At 38.3% G+C, this 13,146-nt stretch overlaps 2 protein-coding genes across 4 annotated transcripts; one reads left to right on the top strand and one right to left on the bottom strand.

Annotated features, from left to right (window-relative positions):
- Window positions 1-3,887: 3,887 nt before the first annotated feature.
- IntS10 (integrator complex subunit 10) lies at window positions 3,888-7,323 on the bottom strand. 3 transcript variants are annotated; one of them, XM_022806735.2, is made up of 3 exons: window positions 7,153-7,323; window positions 6,214-6,579; window positions 3,888-5,851 (listed from the first exon to the last, which is right to left on the bottom strand). In XM_022806735.2, the coding sequence occupies exons 2-3, from the start codon at window positions 6,515-6,517 to the stop codon at window positions 4,059-4,061; spliced, it is 2,097 nt and encodes a 698-aa protein (XP_022662470.1). In that variant the 5' UTR covers window positions 6,518-6,579; window positions 7,153-7,323; the 3' UTR covers window positions 3,888-4,058. The 3 variants fall into 3 exon arrangements, with proteins under 3 accessions (XP_022662470.1, XP_086846129.1, XP_086846130.1); XM_086990003.1 differs by having other exon boundaries at window positions 7,149-7,323; XM_086990004.1 differs by having other exon boundaries at window positions 7,139-7,323.
- A 123-nt stretch (window positions 7,324-7,446) lies between these two features.
- LOC111250872 (diphthine--ammonia ligase) lies at window positions 7,447-9,012 on the top strand. Its single transcript, XM_022806783.2, has 2 exons — window positions 7,447-8,025; window positions 8,364-9,012. The coding sequence occupies exons 1-2, from the start codon at window positions 7,895-7,897 to the stop codon at window positions 8,971-8,973; spliced, it is 741 nt and encodes a 246-aa protein (XP_022662518.1). The 5' UTR covers window positions 7,447-7,894; the 3' UTR covers window positions 8,974-9,012.
- The last annotated feature ends 4,134 nt before the right edge of the window (window positions 9,013-13,146 follow it).

Consider the following 13,146-nt stretch of genomic DNA (forward strand, 5'->3'; position numbering starts at 1 on the left):
TTAAGTTGAATAAGCAACTACTACGCCATCACGAAGATAACTGAAATTACAGTAACTTCGCCTACCTGTCCCGTGAAGAAGAAAATACCTTCTTAACGTAATATTATTATGACTTAATGGCACAACAACATAAATAGGGTTGCATAAATATAATTGAAATGAACGATGTGGATAGCAGGGGATCACTTCTGTTAGAAAAAACATTTAACACGTAAAATTAAAGTACGTAATTAATTTAAGTAAAGTGTTGTGATTGACAATCACTTGGCCTCTTTTGCCAAATGCTATCTATTAAGTCAGATATATATAGTGACTTTCTATTTGCTACGACTGATTAACGCAGACTAAGAAACAAAAAAATGTTTCGAGTTCAGTTTGGTGCTATTTTCAACTATAATGCCTTTTTAAAGATATTTAAGGCTTTTATTATTATTACATCAGTATTAAGGTATTTGTCTAATTTTACGAAAATCTCATTTACTAAACAAACTGAAATACCTGTTTTTTTCGTACCACACGTGCCTAGTCAACACTTTATAGAGAACAACCTACAGGCATTTAAACGAAGGGTGCCTATCTAGAAAAGGGCAAATAAGAGGCCCAATACACGCTCTACGCTAGTCACATGCAAATAACTTAATACACACTCTATGTTATACATTCGTTGTTATATATATATTGTGATAGATCCATACTAGAGTTCAACTCGTACTACTCACAAGCGTAGCGCAAAATTCAAAACAAATGATGTAGCTAAGTGAAGCGTTTTCCCGTTGGTACAATGTAGCCGGTGCCATTGGCCACTTCACTGTATCAGAAACTGCGTCTAAAAAAACGGGAATGGGAACAACAAATTCGCCACCGGTGAATCATGGATCTCCACGAATACCGATGTTATTACGAAGCCCTTTTGCTGTAGAAAATTTACAGTATTCGTTGACACGTCGCCCGACTATTGTGAAAATAAAGATTACAGACTAGAAAAACAAATAGTTTATTTTCAATTGCTCACTAAATCCGACGTCGTGTGAAATACAGCTGTAACGAGTATGGCAACCAAAATTGGAAACTAACCGAAAGTTTCACAAGATAAAGAAGAAAACTTATTTACTGGACAGGAAGCAATCTGTGGCCAAGTGTCATTTGTTTCCTGCTTCGGTTTGCAGATGCAGCATCATACTTGCGAAGGATTACGCAGTTGACTAGCAACCATCGGTCTCTGGTTAGAATCCGAAAGACGCATGCAAATAGAATCGCCTGTCTCGCATCTTTGTGGATAAACATGACAGTACACTTCTTGTAATTTCTTGGTTATGCCCTACATAAAGTATCATGACCTAGATTACTTTCAAACGCATCTATAAAATATTTAGCCAATACGGAATGCATTTAAAACGCTCGATACCAGAGCAAGGTCGAAAATGCATTTTAATAAGATTCTCCCATTAGAAAAGTGACGCATTTTTTCGTGCTCACTATTAGGTGTGTTGACATTTATCGATTCCGTATTGATTATTATAGTACTTAAATATTGACACAACGACTAGCCATCTCTGCGTGAAGATAGATTGTTAATTTTGCCACTAATAGATGGCGCTTACCTTATTCGTCATTACGTTAAGTCCTAGGTCTGTCTGGTGACCAAACGAAATCGTATTTAGACCACACAATTCCTATGGCAAGTCAATCAAGTCAGGATACATTGTTCAATCAATGTTCGATCAATGTTGTCTAACCACACTGGAATTTGAAAGGTATGGGTCAACATAGATTAGTTATAACTAAATTTGTTAAGAAGTTTTGTGCTCATAGTCGGCTCTGTTAAAATACATTCTATTTGTTTTTTTAATATAAACTATGAAAAACTAAATACATTTTTCTGCTCAATCTATTCGATGTTGTCGCCGCATACAAAACGAATAGACCGAAAACGTCCAGATCAATAAGGACAGTTGATTCTTGAATAAGGCCTTCTTGTCGTAATTTTTGTCGAGCTATCAGTACTACCACCTCATAGCATTTTTTTAATACACCTAGGAAAGCCACACCAGGAGCTCATAGTACACAAGCAACTGCGTCGACCAATTGTAAAAGAACTGTAACAACAACGCTATCATTAAAGTACACCACGGTTTGAATAAGACTTTTCGCTTTAATTTAGTAGAAAGAAACAAGAAAAAATACACGCGTTGTTCTACGTACTTCGCCTTTTGCGCGGTTAGGTTGATGCGATATCGATCCAGTTAATATATTGTTTTCGTGGTCGAACGGAAACTCAGGAAGTTCACGGGAGTACACTTAGCGTAATTGTGGAAGTACTGGTTTACATAGTAGATGTTCCTCTTTATAAATAAGGAAAAGTGATTTAAAGTTGGGTACATACTAAACAAATAGCATATAGTTTCAAAGAGAGACGAAAAGGTAAAAGTGTTTATCATTTTTAATGATAAATACGAAGCAGATACTACTCAACCTGCTCATTTGTTATGTTAAGTCGTTCGGAAATCTCCTAAAGGGCCCAACACATGGGAATGATCAAAAATAATCGTACACGGAGTAACTTGTTCCTGCTTAACGATGGTAATTTATGGTCCGGCAGAAACGTCATCAGAAACGATATGCAACAAACTGACACAAAAATAATGTAAGCCAATATTTTAGTCTCTGTGTATATTAAGGGCTCAAGAGCTAACGGTTTTCCAGTCAGTAAGCGCAGCCAGCGGTTTCAGTGAGGACTCTAGCATATTAGCTTGACGAAACACCACTATACAATCCATATACCGAATTCTGCCGCAATTTATCTCTCGACAGGCAATGGTGGATGAACCGTGTTTGAGTAAAGGCTGACTTCTGACGCCAAGTTGCTGCCGTTTCCTAATAATGACACTAATTAGTTGTGGCTGACGAAGTATTCTTCACTTGGGTCAGTATAAAGCATTATTGTTCTGTTTAATGAATCTGCGCTTGCAAACCTCTTTGGCTAGTTATACATGCTCTCAGAATAAAAGCATATATAACACTTCCGGCTAAATAGTTCCTTTAAACAAAGGAGGAGGGTCTGTACAACTACTAGAATGCTCAAATTATTTTGCTGTACCGTCAGCTTTCTTGTATTCGCCACTAAACGAAAAATATTGAACGTAGTATTAATTTGGAATTGGCGTTAGGGTTGGTTGGCCTACACAAGATTCACAACCAAAAGGACCTGTCAATACGTAGTTATTTTATAAGATCAGCTGCCGTAAAGTACAATGCTAGGTATCGCTATAATGCTAAGTCGGTTTTAAAGAAACTCATTAATACATTAACACCGATAAACTTGTAAAAAGAATATGTGGTTGATTGCTTTTGTTCTATGGGAGCTTCTATTAGATCATTATAAGAAAAAAGCTTAGCGCCGAAAAAATCGAAAGTCCCGTCAATATCTAGATAATATTTTGTACTAATTTTACACCTTGATGTTATCCAGTTTTTTATTGATAATGATTCTTCTCAAGATACCACTATTTTACATGCAAAAAGGTAGTAATAATTTTTAGAGTTCGAAGGCAGCTAAAGTTACTATGATAGCCTAGCAGATATTTTAGCCTAAAAGGTTAAGTTACATGTCAAATATATGGCTATTAATCGATTATGTAACAAATGTACAAATATTTGAACATAGCTAAGTCTATAGTCAGTTCGTAATCTGAATTCAGCCTAGTGATCCATGGTATTCAAAGCTAGTTGGGCTATCTTTGTCCACGAGTTGGTTGATTTACCTAACAAATCTGGCGGATATGAACTTCATTATTCATCACGCTCACATAATTCAAAATATCCTCTTATCACTTCAGCAAAATAACATTGTATAGTGTACAATCTTCATATACCCACGAAACACTAGGTACGTTTTATCTTGCAACAAATTTTATTTACAAAAGAAATTAGTCAAACAAAATACTATCTTGGTTCGTATATGTATATACAACGGATGAATTGGGATCTATTCATTCATATGAACATCGGCCACATCGAGCATGTTTTTTACTGACCGCTATCTGCTAATTTTTCTGTTATCATCGACCCTTCGGAGACACTAAGTGTCGTTCATTAAGCAGAAATGCAATGATCAACTGGTTCACATCTTCATTAGCTCGGCCCATCTGTTTCTCCATAGCCGCACGGAGTTCTTCCTTGGCGCCTTTGTTGACGCCTCGAGTCACCGTACGCGACCTCGACCCGACGCCCTGCGTTGCTGGCAGAAGGTCTAGCTGCAGTTCCTGTTGATGGTCTGATGCGAGAAACGCGAATTCTTCAAGGATGTCGGGCACGACGACATAGTTCATAAAGAGCGGGTAGCTAAATGACTTTAAACGGCGAATATTTGCAATTAGCTGAAGTAGTTGGGCTTCATGCTTCGGCCACTCTGCCTGGCTAAGTACAATGAGGCTGCCTAGCGCCGAATCATCTCTTTGGTCTGACCCAACACGTTCTTTCAGAATTGTCATTAGTATTTTGACGAAAAAGCGAAGAACCTCATCGCGAGTGCATACAACGAAACACAGGCTTTGACTCGTTTCAGAAGTCGTCGCAGACGTCGTTTTCGTCGTTGAGCTGCTTGCCCGATCTTTGCCATCATCCGACTGGGAAGCGAATAGAGTCAAAGTTTCGGTTAGCCTCGTAAAAGCCGTCTCTCTATCACCAGTAGCAAAAAGACAGCTTGCCATCTGAAGATTTGCCTTTACTCTACTGATCCAATCTGAGCTGGTCGCCAATTCGCCAAGAAGCTTACAACCCAGCTGAAGTGCTTCATCTAGACGGTTCTGATAAACAGCAGCATCAATGAAGAACATGTTCAGAAAATAATTCCAATGTTCAGTCAGTCCAAGGAGCTTCGAGATTCGATCGAAATCTGCCTTATACGCAATAGTTAGCGTAGTCCAGCATCTTACAGCGATTTGAAAATGCGCGATGAGCGGGATAGCCACGTCTGCAGGCAATAGTTTACTAGCTGACAGTTGGCCGGGCGGCTTTTCGAGTTTTTTCTTCTTCGGTGGTTGTAGAATTGGCTCCCGATAGTCGACCAATACGCAGCCTGGCATCGTATACTCGTCACTTTCCAAAGCATTTGTGTACCGCCCATAAAAATAAACTGATCGAAGGAATAATACCAATGTTATGTAAAACTTCTGCGTCCTGTCTTCCGGAGGAGTTACTTTAGCCGAACTTCGAGGTTTCGAAAGATCAACAACATCCCCACTATGTGGCGCGTCCGCCTTCAGTCGAGTTAATTGCTCTTCCGACAAACCTGACGATCCTTCTAGAAGATCAACCATGCTCCAATTTAGCTTGGATGCAACAAGCTGACATAGCTCGTATAATCGTGCCCAAGTCTCCTTGGTATCGTCAGTCGAGGTTGGCCCCTGTTTCAACATCGAGCCATGCACCGTATACATATTTCGCACGTAAAAGACGATCCCATGTTCTAGTAGCTCTATAACAAGTAGCGCGGACAACTGCAATCTGGGCAGAACCAATGGTAGCACGTCACACACCAGAAGTCGCCTTAGTTGTGTCGCAATCAGTGATTGTTGCCCGCCGTGTTGAGTGGCCAAGAGCTCTTCAATTAGTGGTGCACCATGTTCCGTGATGCTGTCTGGGAATCGACGCAATAGGAGCAGCGTGCACTTGCAACGGTCGGCTACATCTGTGGCACGTCCACAAACTGCTAGTAAGAGAGCGTATTGTGACTGGGACGTGAGCTGGGCGAAGATCGCCGAAGCAGCGCTGGTCGTAGACGAGCAGTTGGCAACAGAAAATTGAGCAGAACTGGCGGAGTCGTTGTTTAACGCTTCCTGCAGCGGAACACCTGTAACGGCGACCAATGAACTATGGCATTAGAACTTGACGTGACTCTAAGCTAAAAGATTTAAATTTTTTACACAAACAGCCATGCAGATAAATGAATTATGAAGGATGCAGATGAATTAGTCGATGATACTTGCAGCTGCAGAAGTTAGCTAATCCAACAACTAAAATTTTAATTCTAGATTTAACTCTATTATAGTTTTCATCTACTTTTATATAAAACTTTGAGAGGCTCACAGTTGTTAATGTATAACATGCACATATTGTCTTACTTTATCATCGAGTGGCAATGATTTCCTTTTACTGAGTAGTTATGGATTCGAATCCTAGTTGTAAATAGATCTGATAAAGTTGTCTGTTCACCTGCAGTAGCACCGGCCGCAATTAATCGCATCTCTGGCCAAAGAGCTGGTTCTCTTCCAAACGCGACAAGTAGATCAGTGAGTTGAGTGGCGGCTTCAGCGTAGCGTTGGCTTTCCTTATACATCGCGTAGATAGCAAATTGCACCGAAAAACTACCCGGAAAGAGTGTTTTCGCCGTGAGTAGCCATGCATCTGATTCATACGGGTCTGAGCAGCTTGACCGTGAGATCAGGTATTCCTCCGCGCCTGTGCCTGTGAGCGACACGCCGCCTGTTCCACACGGGCTTTCCACTGGGGCTAACATTGATATGCTATTACAGCCAAACCGAAAAAAAAGCTAACAAAAGGTCTGCTGCGAGTGTTCGCCTACAAAACAGAAAAGATCAAGTGGTGTTATGGAGAGGTATTTAGTGTATTTTATTCTTTAGTTGTTTTGTAAAAGGGATATCGGATTGCCAAACCCATACAATTTCTGTGTCATTGTTATGATGATAATTAAGGATTCACTGCAGGCCTTGAAATGAAACACTGTGAGGAAGTTTCATATAGTTAGTTGCAGAGACGAATGTTGCCGTATCTCCAAAAATATGCTTATAAAACGGGTGTATATAATGTTCTGTATGCTAGATATAATTATTGGCCAGAAAAACGCTCGCGTTAATTCCTAATCCCCCTTATATCACTCCTAATCAAATATAACTTACAACAATTACATCGGTGTTCCATCCCATAATATAAAATTTCGCACATGCCTTGTGAGAGTCACATTAACTACATGTTTTATTAATTATAAACTTACTAATTCTTATCAATCGTTTTTTTGCATGGTGAGATTCTGTATTAAATTTGCTTTTATTGATATAAATAGCAATCATAAACGAATAAATAAAAAGAAGTTACTGTACTAAAACACCTTTTTACTTACTAAAACGTACATACGTTTTAGATGAATGGCCTTCCTATATATACAATTCTTTTTCCGTCATATTCACCGCACCCGAAGGTAATTCGAGGCCTAAAGGAAATACAATTTTCAAAGATTTGATTATTAATAACACAGCACATAAATTTGCTAAATCACTGAAACCGACCGGCGCACCCAAAAGTATACGACAACAAACCCTTCTTGCGCAATATTGTCCTCTTGGAGCAGCTCGGCAACTTCCGCCGAATTATACTACTTGTCGGATTCTATTTATGACTCAAACAAAGTAAGCTGTGTTGGTTGGTCGAATCTCCACGAAACCGGCGGCCACTTTTACTGTCTAATACGGCATGAACGACGTCCACGCGGAAAGTTCCTCTAATATCAATAGCGTAATATGACGATGTCATATTAATTGATAGCTAAAAGTGTTCATTCAGGAATTGTGATAAATAACTTGTTTTACTGTAAGTTAAAAAATGTTACAAATTTGTATACTGTTATTAGTTTTATTTGATAGAACTTTGTGACTTTTGAACACCTTCCAATTCTACCACTGTCTTAGGTTTAAAACGTTTATGTGCCATTACTACTCCGTGCTTCGTTCAAGTTGGAGAGAACACCAGCTACTTAATTTCTTGACAATATAGTGAGCCGCAATAAACTTTGATCAATTTTACTAGTCACGATGAACAGCTGATATGGAAAAGCAGGCTCCAAGTTTGTCTTAAAACTAAGAAAAGTGTCAGGATAACAATGAGGGTTGTGGCCCTGGTGTCCGGTGGGAAGGACAGCTGTTTCAATATGATGCAATGCGTGAAGAACGGACATGAGATCGTGGCCCTGGCAAACCTAACAGGAGGTGAAGGAAAGGAAGAGCTTGACAGGTGAGTTTGATATACTCGGTGTGTAGATAATAAAGCTGAAGTTCAATTCATAGACGAAAACGATAAAGTATGTAGCCTAGCTTAATATTTGCACATATTAAAATGTATCACTTTAGCTTTTTCGCAAAGTATATGCGTGATTATACTATATTAAATCAGAACATAATTAAATAGTAAAAGAAAAAACAGTATTTTTTGTTTACTTGGAGTCGTGAAGAAATTATTCGATTATGCCATTCGGAAAATCTTCCATTTTAAATTATTCATTTCATTTGTTAGTTTTAACGCTGTACTTGTTCTTGTATTGCTTAATTGACAGGTCATATTTTATATTTCAGTTACATGTACCAGACCGTCGGGACAAGTGCTCTTCATGTGTATGCCGAAGCAATGAATCTGCCGCTGTTCCAGGAGACGATTACTGGTATCCCACGAGATACTCGAATGGAGTATACCCCGTCTGAAAATGATGAAGTAGAAGACTTGTTTCGATTGCTGAGTAAAGTTCGCGAACAAGTCAAGTTTGACGCGATATCCGTTGGAGCGATCTTTTCAGACTACCAGCGCATCCGATGTGAAAATGTATGCGCACGCCTAGGTCTAAAAATGTTGGCATATCTGTGGCACCGTGAACAAACTGCCCTTCTTCAGGATATGGTAGATTCAGGTCTGCATGCAATTATTATTAAGACAGCTGCTATGGGTCTTCTGCCACGTCATCTGGGCCTAACTCTCAACGAGATCCTTCCTGAAATGCTGAAGCTCAAGGAAAAGTACGACCTAAACGTATGTGGCGAAGGAGGCGAATTTGAGAGTTTCACACTCGATTGTCCACTGTTCAAAAAGAGAATTATTCTCGACAGCCTAGAAACTGTGATACACTCAGACGATGCTTTTTCACCAGTGGCTTACTTACGTTTGAAAAAACTTCATCTAGAAAATAAATAATAAACAGATAATAAAGATGTATGTGCAAAAAACGTTGAATACCTATATTTTTTACTACTGTAATATTCAAACGATGGATAAACCATTTATCCACCGCCCTATTGACTTAAGCTTAATAATATATAATTGGATCTCATTTCATAGTGTAAATTATGTCTAAAATGTATTAAATGTGTCACATTTTGTTCTGGGGAAAGGTGAACTAGGTGTTTACTTTTTTGCGCAGCTAACACATGTTTCTGCTCACTCCTAGATGCAATTTAGACTAAAAGTGGACTAGGAGTAATGTATTTAACATGTTCCCTAGCGCACCAATAAGCAGCGTACGAATCTGTTTTGACTGTTAAAAGAAAACATTTACTGTCGACGAGCTGCTGATCATTGATTCCTTGTTGCTTGCTTCAGGCTGCGTACATGTTTCACACAGCCATACTCAACGCCTTTTTAGGTTCAACTCGATGATGATGGCATTCTATTTACAACCGAGTTTGCTTTATTCGCTTTTTGAGCAACCTTAGCGGTAGTCCCGTCGTATAGATGCGTACAGGAGATGTTAGTCATTTAAGGTAATTCCTTCTTAAAAGCACCAAGCGATTGGTGGCACATCCGAATCTTTAATTAACAGCATTACGGAAACCGTTTGGCACTTCCACAAAGAAAGCGTCGAAAAGTCTTTTCGGGCTCAGCATCAGTGAAATAAAATCCAGAAGGCCTTCGTACTTGTTGTAGTTAATCTTTTTCGAAGAATAAATAACACTCAGTTGAAATAGCGTATCTTAAAGCTGCTCTTCCCTTCAACTAAGCCAATAGTAATAGCCGGGAATGCTACTTATGCGTTCAACTTTTGAAGAAGTAAGCAGAGCCCTAATTAAGCTTTTTTGCGAGTTCAACAGCTAGTCGCGTTAATCACTGGCAAATCAGTTGGTGACATTCCAACCTTAATGTTGACTCTGCGAACGCTATATAGCACTTCATCATTCGTAGTAAGTCATTTCATATAAAAATGATGAATTTTTATATGGCAAAAGTCTTATTTATTACCAATAAGTTACAATATTAATTACAATATAAAACAATCTATCGCGAGGGAACAGAGACCCTTTGACATTAGTATAGCAGCACAATGGCTCTTGTGTTGCTAGTCTCGTCTTATAATTAATATTACAAGAGAATTCTGAGATCTCGAACAACAGAATTGGCCGCGAGTTTGCTTTTTATAAAATATTTTTACAATAGATCGAACAGCATTCACTCAATGTGATACTCATGACAGGTCCTAGCTTAGTGTTTTTAGTCTCCTTTAAACAATTCATTAAAGATTATGTTATAGATTGGATAGAATTGATAACAACTTCAAGTGACTATTGTATTTTAGCAGTATTAGTACCTACCAATAGACGATGGGGTCTAATGCGGCAATGTGTCGTTAACTAACCGCTAATTGTTTTGCATAGAAAGAGCTTACATTTTTCTTTCTGTATGCGTCGTCTTGAGAGTGCGCTTCGAGAGGCACTGTTCTCTTGAAAACATTGCGCTCGGGCGACTGATATATGTAAATGTAATATATGCCCATATGATTATACCGCTTAAACCTGCTCGCGTTGCAATAGCACCGAAGGGTTTATGAGGACGCAAGAAAGAAAAAGCGCTGTTAAGTGATCGACTTTTGTGACGACCGGTCGACGAAAAGGGCGCAGCGATCTGTCAAGTCTAGGATAGGTTATCCGCATAAGAAATTCGCATTCCGGTTTAACGACAGCTAGAATCTCTAAGGTTAATAGGATTATGTCGTTCAGCAAGATAGTGAATACAGCTCATATTTGGATAAGGTCGAGTTTTTCTTGAATGGATTTATAAAAAAATTATTTTACCTGAAGTGGTAGATATCTGTATTAGGGCTACATGAATAATCTAAATAGATAACATACATAGATAAATAAAAACATTAAAATAATTATGGGAGTTTAAAATAGGTAGAAAAAAAGTATTTTGTTGCATGATACAATGAAGGACTTCCATGTTTCCTGACACGTATATATTAAATTTCCTAGAATCCGGCAGCCTAAAATAAGCCTTGAGGTTGGCAAACCATCGTGACATAAGTGGGGAAAAAAGTGACTCATTCGGGCAGCCTAACTGAGTCAGCTGAAAGCAGAATTCTGTAATTTCTACTTTTCATTAACTAGATTTTTACCATTGAAATTCAGATCGATTTTGGCCGTCAGCACTATTAGAATGTGCTCTTATGTTTATGAGTCCTTTTAGTGGAGAACTTAATCGACAATAAATGAGTTTTTTAGTAGGCTTTTCATTTTTAAAACCTGTTTTTTCACAACTCTGCTGCAATCTCTATTACAGTCATATCTGCCGACAGTCTTGACGCTATCTCTAACTAAATTCACAGTAGTTTGTCCGTAGGTTTTAGCTTCCAATGGAATTCAACAATAAAAAGAACGTGCTTGCGAAAAATGACTCTTATGTTCATATACACAAAAATGGCCTTAAATTGATATGATTCGTGCTACACATGTACTATATTGAGAATCATGAGGAAATGTTGTTATGTCTCGGTAACTATAGCTGTTGAATAATGTACAAGTCTGGTAAGCTTCAATCAAGAACCCACAGCGTCTACTCCGAGAGATGATAAAACAAAGATTTCATTTGTTGGGACATACCGCTAAGGTTGGTCGTGCTCCCACTGTTAGTACGATCAGGATCGTCTTTGCACCAGCAAAAATGGATTGCAAAATAACTTCATTGAAATAACAAACTAAAGAGAACGACTAACTCTTTTAGAAAAAAAAAGGTAGTATAATATAATCTGGTGTGTGCGAGCGAGCAACAAGTCGAAGGGTATAAGACAACATGAGTTAAATACGGCTAAAAGCGGACGGGAAAGTCGACTTGGTACTTTGCAAATATCTCAACTGTCTTGTTTACATTTTCTCAACCGATGCGTTTATACTGAGGAAACATTGGGCTACCTCAACTATAATTAGCGAACGAACCAATTAGCACGCCACGAGAATTGCAATGCTTGCTCTCTCAGTTACCGTGCCCGTTTTGGCATGTGGAACTTATTTTGAATCGAGTCCAGAGCCACGGTAGCCTCAGCCACGGTATTATTTTGCTGAAAGGGTGTTTCTTTATTTGATGGAGTATAAACGTTGACCCATTTAGTTGTGTGAGTCGACTCAATTTTGTACCTTATACTAATGCATGAATTTTTGGTTAGATTAAATGTTTCGAGTGTTACGTTTGGTATTTGAACCGCTGAGCTCCTGACTATGTCATTAAACTTTGAGGACTTTGGGTATCGATATCGACCTATGAGCATATTTCGTCTCTATGATATGTCTGCACTTAGTTGTAAAAGTTGTTTTAATTACACTCCTTTGCGTGACTATCGATCGATTACTTTTACATTTTAAACGCAAAATAATCATAGGTGAGGAAATCCTTAGGATACGTGATCTGCTTTTCATAACTACGACAGAGCTTCTTGTGAGAGACTTTCAATAGGCCAAACATTAACACGCGAGGTGAGGCTTAACGACAGTATTGAATGTAAAACTAAAAAAAATCGATTAAACTAGCCACGACGCAAAATATCACTAATTTTCTCCTATTGTAGTGTAATAAAACGACACATATTAACTGTGTGCTTAATTAAAGGAATATATTTTTTCCCTAATATCAGCAGATAAAACTGCAATGTTTTTTTAGAATTAAAAGATGTTTTTTAGAAGTTCAGTGAAATGAAGGCCCCTAGAAAAACCGGAGCACAGGTTTTGTTGGCCTTATTGTGTGCTTTTTTTAGGAGAACCCTAAATTATTCGTAATAAATGTATTCTTTCAGGTCGTTAACTCAGCTCGGTTAGAAGTTTCTAGCTCCCGCTAACGTTGCGTATTCTCTCTGTGGATAAGGTGTTCCATTTGCGCTTTATAATTCTTTATAATTTTTCTTCTTTATAATTTTCTTTATAATTTTGCAGCATTAAAAGGGGCAGATATGAAAAAGCCTAAACTGAAAGTGTTCAGATGTGAAAATATTGCCAACTTGATTTTAAGTGTTCCTTTATTACATAGCTAAACAATGTAAAAATGAAAACTAGTGTTGTAAGTTCTATTGGTCAAACGATTAATAAGATTTCGAAAATATCGTGCTTG

The sequence above is a fragment of the Varroa destructor genome, unplaced genomic scaffold (genome assembly GCF_002443255.2).
Source record: "Varroa destructor unplaced genomic scaffold, Vdes_3.0 BEIS01000005.1, whole genome shotgun sequence".
Taxonomy (NCBI): Eukaryota; Metazoa; Arthropoda; class Arachnida; order Mesostigmata; family Varroidae; genus Varroa; species Varroa destructor.